General features: G+C 46.2%; 4 protein-coding genes across 4 annotated transcripts; all 4 read left to right on the forward strand.

The window, feature by feature from the left end:
• Positions 1-603: 603 nt before the first annotated feature.
• Positions 604-2,408, forward strand: PGRI_002710 (uncharacterized protein; the record flags this gene model as incomplete). The annotated part of the gene is made up of 7 exons (XM_040787984.1): positions 604-655; positions 709-945; positions 1,000-1,107; positions 1,162-1,487; positions 1,537-1,965; positions 2,023-2,232; positions 2,289-2,408. 7 exons carry the CDS (start codon positions 604-606, stop codon positions 2,406-2,408), a joined length of 1,482 nt encoding a protein of 493 aa, XP_040651756.1.
• A 7,674-nt stretch (positions 2,409-10,082) lies between these two features.
• Positions 10,083-12,041, forward strand: PGRI_002720 (Ytp1 family protein; the record flags this gene model as incomplete). Its single annotated transcript, XM_040787985.1, has 4 exons — positions 10,083-10,353; positions 10,421-11,367; positions 11,430-11,801; positions 11,868-12,041. 4 exons carry the CDS (start codon positions 10,083-10,085, stop codon positions 12,039-12,041), a joined length of 1,764 nt encoding a protein of 587 aa, XP_040651757.1.
• A 574-nt stretch (positions 12,042-12,615) lies between these two features.
• PGRI_002730 (dienelactone hydrolase family protein) lies at positions 12,616-13,553 on the forward strand (the record flags this gene model as incomplete). The annotated part of the gene is made up of 4 exons (XM_040787986.1): positions 12,616-12,703; positions 12,772-13,100; positions 13,174-13,291; positions 13,351-13,553. The coding sequence occupies 4 exons, from the start codon at positions 12,616-12,618 to the stop codon at positions 13,551-13,553; spliced, it is 738 nt and encodes a 245-aa protein (XP_040651758.1).
• Positions 13,554-14,135: 582 nt separating this feature from the next.
• rbd2 (rhomboid protease family protein RBD2) lies at positions 14,136-15,214 on the forward strand (the record flags this gene model as incomplete). Its single annotated transcript, XM_040787987.1, has 6 exons — positions 14,136-14,328; positions 14,387-14,524; positions 14,579-14,660; positions 14,712-14,777; positions 14,828-14,949; positions 15,000-15,214. The coding sequence occupies 6 exons, from the start codon at positions 14,136-14,138 to the stop codon at positions 15,212-15,214; spliced, it is 816 nt and encodes a 271-aa protein (XP_040651759.1).
• Positions 15,215-15,329: the final 115 nt, after the last annotated feature.

Consider the following 15,329-nt stretch of genomic DNA (forward strand, 5'->3'; position numbering starts at 1 on the left):
AATAGAATACATCAAATCTCTATAATAAAAAAAAAGAAAAGAAGAGCCTTGGAGGGTTGCCTTCTGCCATCCGATCTCTTATCCGGCGGTAAATCGGTCGGGGCCAGAAAAACCACCCGATGGCAAACCTCCCTTACTCTTGAAATCATCAACCTCGGCCCCCCATTCATTGGTTAATAGACTTTTATATTTATATTCATTGTTTGGATAGGCTCATATTGTCTGGACTTGGTTTGTGACATCGAATCAGATCCGCACTTGGTATTGCATCTGTTCGTCTGCTATCGTCCCTATTCACTTGCTATCGTGAGTACTATTGTTCTATTGTCTGGAAAATATCATTGATATCCCAATAGTGCAATGCTGGCCCTATTCATGGGGAGTCCTTGAGGCTGTACCTGGTCTCTTAATAACCAGCCTTTCTCTCTCTCTCTTGAATACTCTCTTTCTCTTGCAACTTCTTCTTGACTCCCACGTGGATAGAAGTCTGGAACTTCTACGTGCTTTTCACATATCTCTTCTTTACTTTTGATCAGGCCTAACCTTCTCCCTTCCATCCTATCTCTTTTACTCTCCCATCCAACCATTCCTATGTTGCTCACCATGGCAACCCTCGATTCTGTCCAGCTTCTTTCTGAGGCAGCATTTGGCTGTGGTAAGAAGTAGCATTTACCGTAACTGATTTATATCCAGCTAACCTCTCATTAGTACATCTTGCGGCTATTCTCTCCAAGGATGAGAAGACTGCTGGCCAGTTCAGAGAGCAATTCTGCAAACAGTACAAATTGCTAGCTCCACACTCAAAGACAGACACCGTTGCTGCTCCAACAACTGGCCTCCGAACTGTGGAGTCTCTGAAGCCCAAGTACCACTGTCTGAGTTGCGCAGAAGTATGTCTAGGCTCCAAGAGAGCGGAGCATACTGCGGCCACCGGACATGTATTTTGTAAGTCAATGGTTTTTGACTGATTGGGTCTGCTTCATACTAACTCAATAGTAGACCTTGATTCTCGAACCCGTTATGTCTTTTGTGAGAAGTGTGTCGATTTCATCTATGACCATACCCTCGACAGACTTCGTGGTCCTTCTGGCAAGTTTGAAGCCATTGGTGAGTCTCGGGCAATCCCAGATTATCTTACTTGTGGACACTAATCTCTGGTAGATGGGCGATCCATTTGGGCCGAAGACTCGGCCTCCGAGATCTACGTCAAGAATAACGCTCACAAGAACCCATGCGCCATTCGCGGCGCTCGTGGTGTTTGGAACATGGGTCAAACGTGTTACCAAGCTGCTATCTTGCAGGCTCTGCTGCACGACCCTAGCCTCACTGCCTATTTCTTGGGAGGTGGTCATGATGTCCACACATGCACGATCAAGGACTGTCTTGCCTGTGCGACAGCTGAGGTATTCATGGAATTCAACAGTGCCGAGAGAAACGACGCAGTCTCCGCAGCCATGCTTCTTCACCATGGCTGGCAAAAATCTAAGGTATGTCGGGCTCCGAGTTGAAAAATGGAACTGGCTAACTAGTTTCCAGGATATGGCTGGCTACCGTCAGCAAGATGCCCACGAATACTTCCAATTCCTTGTGAACGAACTGCACTCATCCACCCCCGGACATGTCGAGAGCTACGAAAAGCCATGCGACTGTTTCTTCCACCAGATGTTCTACGGCGAACTACGCAGCAGCGTCATGTGCCACAAATGCGGCCAAACCACCAACACCCACGACCCAATCGCTGATCTGAGTCTTGATGTCCAGCTTCAGCATAAGAAGCGCAAGCTCGGTCGCTCTACCTCTTCTACTACTGGAACCCTCCTTGGCTGCCTGGACAGCTTTACTGCCGCTGAAGATCTCCACGCCGACGCCGCTTACCACTGCGAAAAGTGTGGTAACACTCCCCAGCGGGCCTCGAAGCGCCTGCAGATCCGCAAAATCCCTGTTATCCTTTGCATGCAACTCAAGGTTTGTTCGATTTTCTGACTGCATTGAAAATAAGACTCCATGCTGATATTCGTATAGCGTTATGAACACACCTCTAACACCTCCGAGAAAATGAATGGTCACATCGACTTCCCTCTGTCTGTGAATATGCTACCGTACACGGTTAGAAAGGACAACCTTCCTGTTGACATGTCGAATTACATGTACGACCTGTCCACAGTCATCGTCCACGAAGGAACAATGGACTCCGGGCATTACTATGCCTATACCCGTATTGAGAACGACAAGGTTTGTTATACCATATTACATCGCGTTTGTGTTCATACTGATGATTCCCTTTATAGTGGGTATTGATGGATGACAATAAGGTCACCGTCGTTGGTGTGGCAGATGTCCTCCGCCAGGATGCTTATCTTCTTTTCTACAGCGCCCGTTGTATCCGGGCCGAGAAAGCAAAGAACTAAATCCCCTATGCACAGACAAGACACAAGACAGTATTTCAATGCAATGAATGAGTTTCATATTTCGGTGGCCACTTATATCCTTCGCGTATGTCAGTATTATCTATAATTTTTAGACCTGGGCCATAATGTCCCCCAACAAAAGTCTTTCTGAACTAAGCGAGTGAAGGACCTTAGAGGAGGTCCCTTGAACATTAGGGTTGTAGCGGTACCGAGGGGACCTTGGTGGACACGAGTACGATGGATGATTATACGGCGAGTCGAGAGGTCATGGCCATTTGACCCGATCGAAAGCTATGATCGTCGCTGGGAGGCCTTTAAGTAAATGATGGATTGATGGGAAAGATTGAAATAAAGAAGAACTGACAGCCAGGTGCTGCATCAAGGTTGGGAGTGGCAGAAAGGGCACACAATGTTTCAGTGTTTCTCGAGGATTCGGGATTCTCAAGAGTTTTCGCGAGTTTAGCAAGTGACAATATTCTCAGTCACCCGAAGAGCACGAAGATCACACTGAGAAGAACAGAACACTTTGTGGGTTCTCTCAATCACTGTTCATGCACGAGCCTTTGCAAATGCAAACGGCATATGGACTCTTCGACGAGCTTTCCTGAGATTATCCTGATTATCCTAAATATATCACTGAATTAACATGCCCCAAAATATCTTACATAGCTTTGCCTCAATTCTCATATCTAGGCTAGACCAAGTGTTCCATGACTCTGGGGAAGAAGAGGGCTAGTGCTTTATGTACATAAGCTTATGAATTCCCGCCACTACAATTGGTATATTGGATTTTCGAGAATATCCCACGTTTTCTTGGTAATTTTACAGCTCCAAAAAAATGTCAAAATTAAGTTAAAATATCTGACAATAGTAGCCTTCAAAAAGAAAAGCCCGTTAAAGAGATTAACCTTGAAAATATTTGAAGTATAAGATCTGGCAGCCTGAGGCATCGAGATGTGGTGATCGCCCATTGGTCACATGATCCACCAAAAACAGCTAGCGTAACTCAAGCGAGTTGGCCCGTGCCCTATTCCCCATTGGGGCAGCACACAACGCAAATTCCAACCCTAACTCCTCCGTTCTTAACGCCCAACGCCAGCGACCCTCGTCCCGTCAACAACCCCGTCAACTCCCAGGTCCCGCCTTTAAAACCTCAAGATGACTCACGAGAGCGTTTGGTACAGCCGGCCCCGCAAGTAAGTCGAAACTGCACCGCGCACATACGCATTATATCGAAAAAGAACGACAAGCTAACCGAATTTCTCTATAGGTACGGCAAGGGCTCCCGCGAATGGTGTGTTTCCCCTACAATCCCCCGATGAACGATCCAGTCGACACCGAGAAAGAAACTTGGAGGAATTCTGGATGGAATCGAAAATTGATAAGGAACGGGCTTGCTAATATATGTGCGCCTTCAGCCGTGTCTGCTCCCACCGCGCCGGTCTGATCCGCAAGTACGGCGTAAGGAGAAACCGATCCCTGCATATTGCGTACTGCAATATGTGACATGACATGGACTTGTGTGGCTAATATGGATATAGATGAACATCTGCCGTCAGTGCTTCCGTGAGAAGTCCACCGACATCGGTTTCACCAAGGTTCGTTTCAATTCCTCACTCGACAATCCTATCCGGTCACATTCGAACACACAATCACATTATCCGACATGAAAATCCAATCGACAATCGACAAATTTGACACTACAACTACCACCACCACCACACATGCACACTGCAAAAACACAAGACTAACCACAAGTTTCTCAACACACAGTACCGCTAAGCGATCAAAAAAACTGACTCCCTCCTCTCGAACCGTTCGCATCCACGAAATCCATCTACGCACCCGGCTCGACTACGGTAGCGTCCAGTGGAGCAATGTTTCAGACGAGCTCAAAAATGGCGTCTTTGATGTTTTTGTGAATGGAGGAATAGACATCGGGCCCGCGTGTCCGGTGTCCCGGGGTTGCGAATCAAATCAGATTTTGGCTCCGAGGGGAGGATTTGGGGTTGTTGCGTGGAGTGTCTTGAAAAACGAGGATGTTCTGTTATTTCCCTCATCCTGGTTTTTTCTTAACAATTTCAATGACGGAATTTTTTCTCTGGGAATCGTTTCTGCTCCAGCCTGCCGTACAACTTGCTCGTGGTTTGGATGAGGTTGGGCATGCTTTTGCACAGCTCTTGTCTCTGGATTTGGTGTAGCTTTTGATGTTTGGCTGGGTGAGCCTCTTGGGTCGAGGCTTTTGAGGTGCACCGATGATATATGAGCCTGCGAATCCTTCGTAGGGCTTTGTCGACGTATCAGATATACTTGACCCTTTCTACTTCTAAGTACATAGTAGGTTGAGGTGTCTCGGCTGGATGGGCAAGCTTGATGGTTTATGCAATGTAGGATGGATTTATATGGCCACACTAGCAAGGCAGATAAATCATTTTCATACAGCCCGATGATACATAACTGGTACTTTTTAATGGGACTGGCATGTTTGCCTGGACTTCATTTTGATAGGGCGAACGTGGGGTTATAGTACATATGTAGGTATCCACCGTCAGTATATTGCACATAGTGATTCCCATTCCTGGCGACACTTTTATTGCTCTCTAGTTAGTATTAGCCTTCTAGCTAATACCGAGATTTAGATGTTCTTCTATATCTTTCTAGTTATCTTTCTATATGTAACCTACATATTGTGCTTGTTCTCATTTTGAGATAATATAGGTATCTAACTAGGTGTTGCACCTCACATTGATAACGTTCTATCAGCCATTTCGATATTGTAAGGTATTGGTTTCTTTCTAACAGATGCTCTAGGCATAAACGATAATAAAAACAGACAACAACTAATCATGAACCATGAACTATGAACCATTTAAGGTTAGTGACGAAGCAAGCAACATAAAGTGAGTGGTATATAGCGGCCAGTTTCAATTAAAATACCGCCTCGAGATGCCTGAATTTTGCCTGATCTATGCCCTAATTTTAGACCGCCTTCGCCACCGCTCTATACAGTGTATTGTCAACTGAAGCTCCCCATATTTGAAATTGAAGCTATTCCCACCATACAAATCATCAAATTGAGCATATCCCTGGCGTTGAATCTCCCTCCGACCGTACAAACTATCAAATTGAGGCTATTCCCACCCTGCAAATCATCGTTTTGATCAAATCTCACGCGTTGAACCACCCTCCGACTATACAAACCCTCCTATCCTCGCCGTCAACTCGAGTAGACAGGTACTATCGCGAAACAGTTAAGCTGTACGCGGGCCGACGGGAGACTTGTAGCAATAGTGAAGGACAGAAGAATAAGAGAGCACTACATTGATGGGAATATGTAGCTTCAAATGGGCGCTATACACCTTCGCAGACATCTGGTGTATTAGAGTTGTCTATACAAACTCAGAGTTTGAGCCGTCTTGTTGTAGGCATGTTCTAGCTTAAGCTTCGGGTATACCCATGGTTTACATGGGGCAGTCCTGAGACCTGCGGACACTCACGATAGTTACAGGTGGATTAGAACGGATAGCATCTCAGCAAGAAGTGACAGTGAAAGCCTACGAGGTCGCAGCGAAGTCTCATCGGGGACAATGAACGGGATGCGACTTAAGGGACATACACACACAAATCATAAGGTAAACATGCGACATGCGCTAGTACAGCTACACCTGTCTTACTATAATCTCTTCTCTAAGAGCCACCTCATGGGTAACAAGTAGTGAAAAGACTTCAAGGAAGGTTTCAAAAATTCCCAAGCGGACCCGAAGGCCTACTTGAAGTAGTCAATTGGTAGTTTTCAACTAGCAAACACACGATCTCGGATTTCTCCTCACTGATACGTGTAAAACCCGTGCACCAGGATGGGGAGGAAAAAGAATAAGAGGAAGTTTTGGGGGCAGGGAGGGGTATTTATATTTTTTTGGGTTGCCGCGGCGGCAAACCGTTTGTAGGGACAGGCAGGGGGGGGGCGGCAAACCGAATATTGAACCCGCGACTTAGATACCTATGTAGAGTGACACTGTCGTTGCGTACTTGATGTGCTTTTTGTCTTTGTGGACACCGACATAGTATGGCGTGTTGCTGAAACTTCGCACTAGTATAGCTTATTTCGGACATAGTAAGGATAGTAAGAGTAAGGATAGTAAGAGTAAGGATAGTAAGAGTAAGGATAGTAAGAGTAAGGATAGTAAGAGTAAGGATAGTAAGAGTAAGGATAGTGAGAGTAGTGAGAGTAGTGAGAGTAGTGAGAGTAGTGAGAGTAGTGAGAGTAGTGAGAGTAGTGAGAGTAGTGAGAGTAGTGAGAGTAGTGAGAGTAGTGAGAGTAGTGAGAGTGATGAGAGTGGTGATAGTGGTGAGAGTGGTGATAGTAGTGATAGTAGTGATAGTAATGACAGTAATGATAGTATACTCTCTGGCACTTTCTTAACATTCTACAACGGCAGCAGCTTGGTATCACTTCAGTAGAGGCCTGATATCACTTTGGCAGTCTTCACGTGTACCTCGCGCAGGTTCCTCGTATAACCTCTTTTCTAATGATTTACTTGGACATACCGGCTCAATCAAACGACTGTTACAATATACAACTTTTCAGCTTCGAGACCATGCAAATGCTTTAGATGCGACCAGACACCATTCACGAAGCTGAAATGGAAGCTCGAAGCTAGCCATGCCAAGCTTGCTTATAGCTGAACCCGAAGAGGTGAAGTTGAATAGGTTGAAGCTTACCAGCATCACCCTGACTTAGTCCATGCACTACGAGGGAGTAGGTATGGGAAGATTTGCTGCAATGTTGACAAGTGGGACTTTATACAACATCTAGATAGAGGACCTAGCTGTTATGGGAAGGCGGGAGATATCCGAGCGGATTTTCGGAGGTATACGAGTGAGTACTTGACATAATATAACCCACTGATGACATGCATCAACACACTTCGGAGGGCAGTTTTTCCTAACAGAAGGAGACGGCAGTAAGATACTCCGTACAGGATCGTATGATCAGATAAAGGAGTAAGGGCAAGAGGACTGTCATCGAGCTATAATACTAATATATCCAACAAATATACCCAAACAATAGATCTAAGAGGGGTTTTAACATAGCCCTAGAGTGTCCCTTTGATACCCAACGTCAAATACAGAGTATATCAGGTTAATATAGAATAGTGGAGAGAACTAGTCAATAAAATGCTTAATTACCTATAGGTAGCATTGGGACCTTCAAAAATGCCCGATGTCCGATGTGTCGATCAGTCCTCAAGAGGACTACTCGATATGCAGAACAGTCACAATATTTCGGTAATTAATTGTCCCCCATAATTAGTGATATTCTTGATTTGAAAAAGACACCAGCAGCATAGACCAAGATATTCATTACCAGGCGTTCTAGGGAGAGGCTACCGAGATATTTTATAGTACAACATACATGGTTTAGTACTTTGATCTTGATGTTATCTACTCCGTACGTATTCGGTTGTATTCGTATCCGCTCCCTGCACCCGTGCTGATCACACGGGATCTCAGGGTATTCACAGTATGCTCATTGGTCCATATCACCCCTGGTGAACGGCTAGATCAGAGCCGGGGTGCGGATAGCAGTTGTGCCGGACCTCCGATTACTCAGACTTTTAGATCTTGGCAATCCTTCGGGACTCTAGACATCCCGGATGTTGATATTAAAGATCGAATTCAGGAACAAGGTTTATGTGGTTTTTGCATTACAAGAGAGGGGGGTTGATATCGGTGACTGGTCAGTAAATAGTGTAAGAGCTCGATTGGACATGAATTAAAAAATCGATGTATGGCGCCAGGTCACACCGTCAGATTATAGCTAGCCGCTATGGAACTATGTGGGAACGGCGTTAGGAGTAGACGCTAAGAAAATCACCGAGCTTGTACGGAGTAAATCAATCACATACAGCTATAGGCAAGCATGAGTCATACGATAGCACGTCAGAAACACGAGGTAGTCGGCGACATATAGTAATAGGATCGGAGCTCGGATGTAAAAGCGGAGTTTGCATTCCGGTCATAAGAAATCTATTCAACGCAGATCCCAGAGATGTGCAGGTGCGTGGATATAACATGCTATACTTTTCAGGTCCCCCGGATGCTCACGGATAACTGATTTACCAATCGCCAAGCTCGGCCTCGGCCTTCGACCCAACTTCCGATGTTCATTTGGTTCTTTACTACTGGGGATGGTGTTACAATATAGTAGAATGCATTGTCGTCTGTTATGGAGAACCAGATTAAAGTGGGGGCGCATCGAGAGGCTAACAAGTTGTATGTACAAAAACAGGGCTGGACCAGGAGGGTATATGCATCGGGCATGTATTGAATATGTTGTAGTGGATTGATCAGATTTTTTTTTTATGTTCCCCTTACTATTTTTTATGAGATGTATAAAAAAAAAGTTGTGTGCAACTTTGAAAAAAAAAAAAAAAAAAAAGATTATTCATACAATCTTGGAAGCGGGGCTGGTACTTTTTAGTCAACTACCTCAATATCACCTCTTTGGGTAACAAAATTTGCCGAACTTCCGCCCAAATTTCTTATTGCGTTTTCCTATATCCGTAGAGTCCGGTATTTTGTTCCTAGAGGATATACCCACCATGATGGGGCCAGCTCAAAAATGCGGCTGGGATAACAAAGCGGAGCCAAGACAGGGATATGTATGGAGTATGAAAGGACTGACTTTAGGATTTATAGGGTCTTAGTGATTGGAGGAATGATCCCTGATGGTCATCGACTTCAACGCTAAACTTGCATATTTGGTGATCACCTTGGAAATCAACCTGAGATATACGGTGAAGTCTGCAAGCCAAGCAGGCTGATATGTTTATGTGATCATTATATACTTCATAGCCTAGATATTATATGGCTAGAAGGGAGTATAAAAGAAAGATCAGAAGATCATATCGTCCAAATAAGGTAATGATCGACTACGTCATTGACTAGGTTATATTTTCTGTCTGTACATGGATATGGCATCATGCAGGTTCTACTACATGACTTCAAGCAAAAAGTCCCTATTTCTATGTGGTCATAGTTCCCATGAAGTCACCAAAATCCACATCTAAGAGGCTCCCGAGACACCCGAGTGAAAGGGGCTAGAACATCTCAAGTATCTCTTAACTTCAATTTTCAAGTTCATAGTTAACAAATTTAGAGGAAAATAGCATACCAACCTTATAAGGCAGTAAGCAGGTAAGAGTGTAATACCAACCTCTTGGCAGTTTGCGTCGATCCCGAGGTCCTTAGCTTAACTTCTTCCACGCACTTTTTTTTTTTTTTTTCTTCTCTCTATATAATTTTATTTATTTAATATTTAATTATTTTAGAAAGCATTGGAAATCGTCGGCAAGCTCTTTCTTTTTTACGAGCGGTACTTCTTTCCTAACCCCACCTGGACATATATACTGCATTTCCTCCCCATAACTCATACTTCAGCCCTACAACTTTTCAACCATCGAACAGTCTAGTTCGTCTAGTAGTCCTGTCTAGGCGCGATTATAAAAGGCCAATAAATACGGGTCTAGCTACCGGTTTGGTAGGTTCGCTACGTCACGATTCGATAGAGCTTCGACCCCAAACTGGTTGGAGCTCTATATCTCAGAACCACTTGCATTCTTTTCTGAACATACATACACATCATTTCTTGCACTACATATATCCATCTCAATGCGGCCTATAGCTAGTCGAGCCGTATTGGCGGCAACTTTCACTCTGTTTCTCGCATCCCTTGCGACCGCGACTCCACACGGTCACGATGAATCAATGGACATGGGAATGGATATGCACATGGTCACCGACGCGCCAAAACCGACGACCACCGCAGTGCACGCTAATAACGATGGCATGATGAGCTATTTTGCATATACCAAGCACTCCAGCGCCATTATAGCTCACATTGTCCTCATGGTTCTGGGCTGGTGCTTCATTCTTCCTGTCGGTAAGTAGCTCTCGTATTGAGAACTGAACGCGAAAATCAAACAGACAGCAACTGACCTCTCGAATAGCTGTTATGCTGAGCATCGCGCGCTCATGGCTCGCCATTCCATCACAATTCGTCTTCTTGGCCTTCAATGCCTTCGGCGTCCTGCTCGGGGTTATCTATAACAGCCAGACGCCAGACCTCTATGAGAACAATGCACACCACAAAATTGGCTGGATCGCGACGTGTGTTGTCAGCGCCCAGTTCGTCCTAGCTTTGCTCTTTGCCTACGCTGGCCGCGGCAAGTCGAATGCGCCCGCTTATGAACATGCTGCGTTCTTCCCTGTCGCGACTGACGACCACGATACTGAGCATGCTTGTCTCAATGGTGCGATGCGCGAGCATCGCTGGTCTCGCGACAGTGGCCAGGGTACCGATAGCAGCTCTTCTATCCATAGTCCTGGATCGTCTTGTGCGTCGCCTATCGAATACGATGGATTCGAAAAGCCCGAAGAATTGCCAGCGAAGGTTACTTCTCAGCATGCCTGGATTCACCACACGCGTGTTGGTCGCTTCCTATTGCAAACTGTCCCTGGTCTCATTCCCAGCCGGGTTCTCCGCGTTTTGAATGTCGTGTATACCATCGTTGACCGTGTCATTCTTCCATTCGGATTTACCGCTATTGCGACTGGCGCTGTGACATATGGTGGTATCATGAGGGGTCGTGAGATCTTCAATGGACTTGCGCACTTCATCAAGGGTGGTATCTTCTTCTGGTACGGTATCCTGACTCTTGGACGTTATATTGGTTGCTGGGCAGATTTGGGTTGGGCCTGGAACAAGAAGCCCCCTGCGTCTATTGTTGGTTGGAAATACAAGGTTCCCTCCGGCGAAGCCACAGAGTCGTTCGTCATTTTCCTATATGGTGCCACAAATGTTTTCCTCGAGCACCTCTCCAGTGCGGGTCAGGCATGGTCTGCTACGGATCTCGAGCATGTTTCGATTTCCGTGCTGTTCTTCGGCGGCGGTCTGGTATGATTTTTATCTGCGTTCCACTTTTTATAAGAACCAATCTGGCTAACATGACGATATAGGCCGGTATGCTTTTCGAATCTGCGTGCATCCGTGACTGGGTCAACAACACAATCATCCAACGCCCGGCTCACGGTACCTCGGATGAAGCTTGGAGGCCACCGAAGTCGCAGGGTGTCTCCTTGAACCCTATGCCAGCCCTCGTCATTATGTTGCTTGGCATGATGATGGGGTCGCACCACCAAACCAGCATGACATCGACTATGGTACACAAACAGTGGGGTAACATGCTGGTTGGGTTTGCATTGGCGCGAGGCATGACTTACGTTCTATTGTACCTCAAGCCACCGACCTCGTACCTCCCGGCTCGTCCTCCAACAGAGATCATTGCTGCATTCTGCCTCATTTCAGGGGGTCTAATTTTCATGTTGAGTGTAAGTTCACAATACCCTTCATAAGCTTTACAACGTCACCCAAGAGCATGACTAATGTTGATTCAGACCCGCAATGTGATTGAAGCGATGGAGTACTACGAACTAGACGCAATGTTCACCTTCACCGTCGGTCTAGGCTTCAGTGCTTTCATCATGGCTTACGAGATCTTGACAATTGCCATCAAGGCCTGGGCTGTGAAGCGTGCCCAGCACCCACGACCAAACTTCCGCTTCGAGTGAAGCATCCGCGACATTTTATTGATACCCCTTTACACTTCTGAGGTTTTTCTGTTTCATGCTGGATTATACGGAGTCATTTTGCTTGTGAATTCTTCATGCGACATAATACTCCCTACAGAGATACCCTGGGAAGGACAGGTCCTTGGAAACCCTCGGGACATGATATTTTGCGACGTTGAATGTGTGAATGGATTAATGTGGTAATAATTAGTGGCTTGGTTGGGATTTAATGTCCTAATCTTCCAAATATATGTAGTACAGTTCGGAATATGAATGCAATGTTATCTCTGCAAGTCTGTTGGGGTATACGGAGTTAGTAGCTTAATCCCGAATTGGTTGAAAAGGGAAATGAGGGGCAAGTGGAGTAAGAACAAGATGGAATTGAAGAGACAATATCCATGATTGGAAGAAAGGAAATGTCTGAAAGGCTTAGGTTGGACAAATTGTACACCCCCGATACTCCGGGGGCCGCCCCGATACATTTATAAGCAATATGCCCCTCTACCTCTCTATATAATTCCGACACAACCTGTAGGAAAACTTCATTTTCACATTCTACACATATTAATTTAAAATGGCTTCCAATCCTCCTGCTGCATGCTGTGCCACTGGTTTCAGACACGAAGGCACTCCCGCTGGTGAGATCAAGAAAATCGACGGAGGTAAGATGGAAATTCCTCAATTGCACCCGAAGCTCCTCAAGAACCATGTTAACAAAGCCGTCCTCTAGTCGATACCTATATCGTCTACCCTAAGGATAACAAGACCCCCGAGAAGGCCATTCTCTTCGTGAGCGATATCTTCGGCATCTACCCCAACGCCCAGCTCCTCGCCGACGAGTTCGCCAACAATGGCTACCTGACCATCATCCCGGATATTTTCCAGGGTGATGCGATCAATGTCAACGACATGGTGACTGGCAAGGCCAACCTGCCTGCATGGCTCCCCAACCACCAGCCTGCACACGTTGAGCCTCCCATTGTGTCGACCCTTAAGTACATCCGCGAGACTCTCGGCGTTAAGAAGGTCGGCGCTGTTGGCTACTGCTTCGGCGGTAAGGTATGTACCTGTCTAGATCTAAAGATCAAATCTCCGAAACTGCAAAAATCTGTTGCTAATTATTTTGGTTTAGTACGTCTGCCGCTTCCTCAAGCCTGGCCAGATTGACGTCGGTTACACCGCGCACCCCTCGTTCGTTACCCACGAGGAGCTTGGCGCCATTAAGGGCCCCTTGTCTATCTCTGCTGCTGGTAAGTTGGTGTCTAGATATCAGTTTGAAGAGAAGCAAAGACTAATTTCGTGTCAACAGAGGTCGACTCCATCTTCACTACCCAGCTTCGTCACGAGTCTGAGGATATTCTCATCAAGGCTGACCAGCCTTGGCAGATCAACCTGTTCAGCGGTGTCAGCCACGGCTTCGCTGTGCGCGCCGATCTAAGCGACCCCAAGCAGAAGTGGGCTAAGGAGCAGGCCTTCTGCCAGGCTGTTAACTGGTTCAACCAACACCTGTAAATAAGGATGAATTTACATATATAGATGGCAGATAGTGATATTAGCATCATTTTTTTTCCTAATGAACCATTCTAGCCAGTATGGAGTAAATCGGCATTACAGGGCCGGTAGTTTACAGTTGCGCGTTTGGTCTTTACCGCGGAGCGTAACTTTGCGGACAAGTCACTTTAATGGTCCGAGTAGTCTTCCTTGTTCTTTCTCTTCGGATTTAATATTTCATTTAGGTTGTTTCTGACCTTGACATTTGGAGTTTTACTCGTTTCCGGTTAGGTGTGGGCTTCTTGTCTCTGTCTTTCCGATTCCCGTGAGGGATCGCGTGCTTGTGAGTTTATCCCTGGAACCCAGGAAGTTCGACTAGGAAAACAGAAACTGATTGATCTTTCTTTCCAGTCATTAATTGTTTGACCCGCCATTTGACCCGTGAATACGTTGTCAGTTCTTAACGGCTCCGACCGCGAATCCTCTCCTTCAGAGTTGTGGTATATACCGACTTGCCAGCCCAACCCTACTCCGGCCCTGAGTGGTTTCGTCGCTATATTTATTCGAGAGTGAAACTAAACGGAATACCAGCAACCAGCAAGCATGGCGACTCCCGCCGCTTTACCCCCATTGCCTTTCAATCCGGGTCGGATACGAACATACCTCGTCCGACTACCGCTGTTTACCCGGCTCGTGCTGTTGATCATTCTGGCCTTCTGGCTGCTTGAGTTCCAATCTGTGTGGGGTGTCATACAATGGGGTGCTTTGATTCCAGAGGAGATTAACCTGGGGACTAGTATGTTTGGTTTCTTCTTAACGGCGGATATTAGGCGCATGCTGACTGGTATTACTAGTGTACCGACTTAACACTTATCCCTTCATCCACACTGGCTTCTTCCATGCTTTCCTTAATGCTGCAGCACTTACACCACTGCTGGAGCGCTTTGAGGCTGAACATGGCACTTTGACTGCTATTGCGTTGTTTGTTGGACGTGAGTGCTCTAAAACGCAACGCTTGTGGCCATTTTGACTAATGTTGCATTAAGCCCTCTCAACTGTCCCTGCTGGGCTTTACATCTTGGTTGAGAGGTTTATCCTACACAGAAATACTTCGGTGGTCGGCGCCAGGTAAGCATCAGATCACTAAGTTGGATGTTTCGGTAACTGACTTCAATGCAGCGTCTGGGTTTTCCTGCTTCTTGGTTCAGAGGCCATCAAGACCTACAAGTCTCACCCCAACTTCAGGTAAGATTCACTTGCAAACAACTCACTCCAACTTTACTAACGCCCTTCAGTCTTGGCCCGTACAAGATTCCCACCTGGACTTCACCCCTGTTTGCATGTGTCGTTGTATCCATCCTCATGTCGAACGTGAGCTTCCTCGGTCATCTCTGTGCGATCCTTGTTGGCTATCTCCGTGAGTTCCCTTTTCTGTTGTTTCCCTTTTCCACTGCTAATTATCATTAGTTGGCCTCGGATACCTCAAGGTGTTCGTGCCCCCTGAGAAGATCCTCCGCTGGATCGAGGGCAAGCTGAACCTCCTGGGACGCCTACCTCACTATGTCTCCGTCGACCAGAAGACCTACGGTCGCTATGGAGTTCTTCCAACCACCAACTCCGCCGCCAACGGCAACCAAACACCCATGAGCTACTTGGGATCTACCCAGCGTCTGGGAGCCTGATCCCAGTATTGATGCATTCTTCACTTCCCATTTTAATGTATATTTTCCACCATAGTTTTTTTTATTGCAGATTCGAGGGGACAAGGGGGGACATTGGATAATAGCATAGCGTGTG

Source organism: Penicillium griseofulvum (genome assembly GCF_001561935.1).
Source record: "Penicillium griseofulvum strain PG3 chromosome Unknown contig_79, whole genome shotgun sequence".
NCBI classification, from domain to species: Eukaryota; Fungi; Ascomycota; class Eurotiomycetes; order Eurotiales; family Aspergillaceae; genus Penicillium; species Penicillium griseofulvum.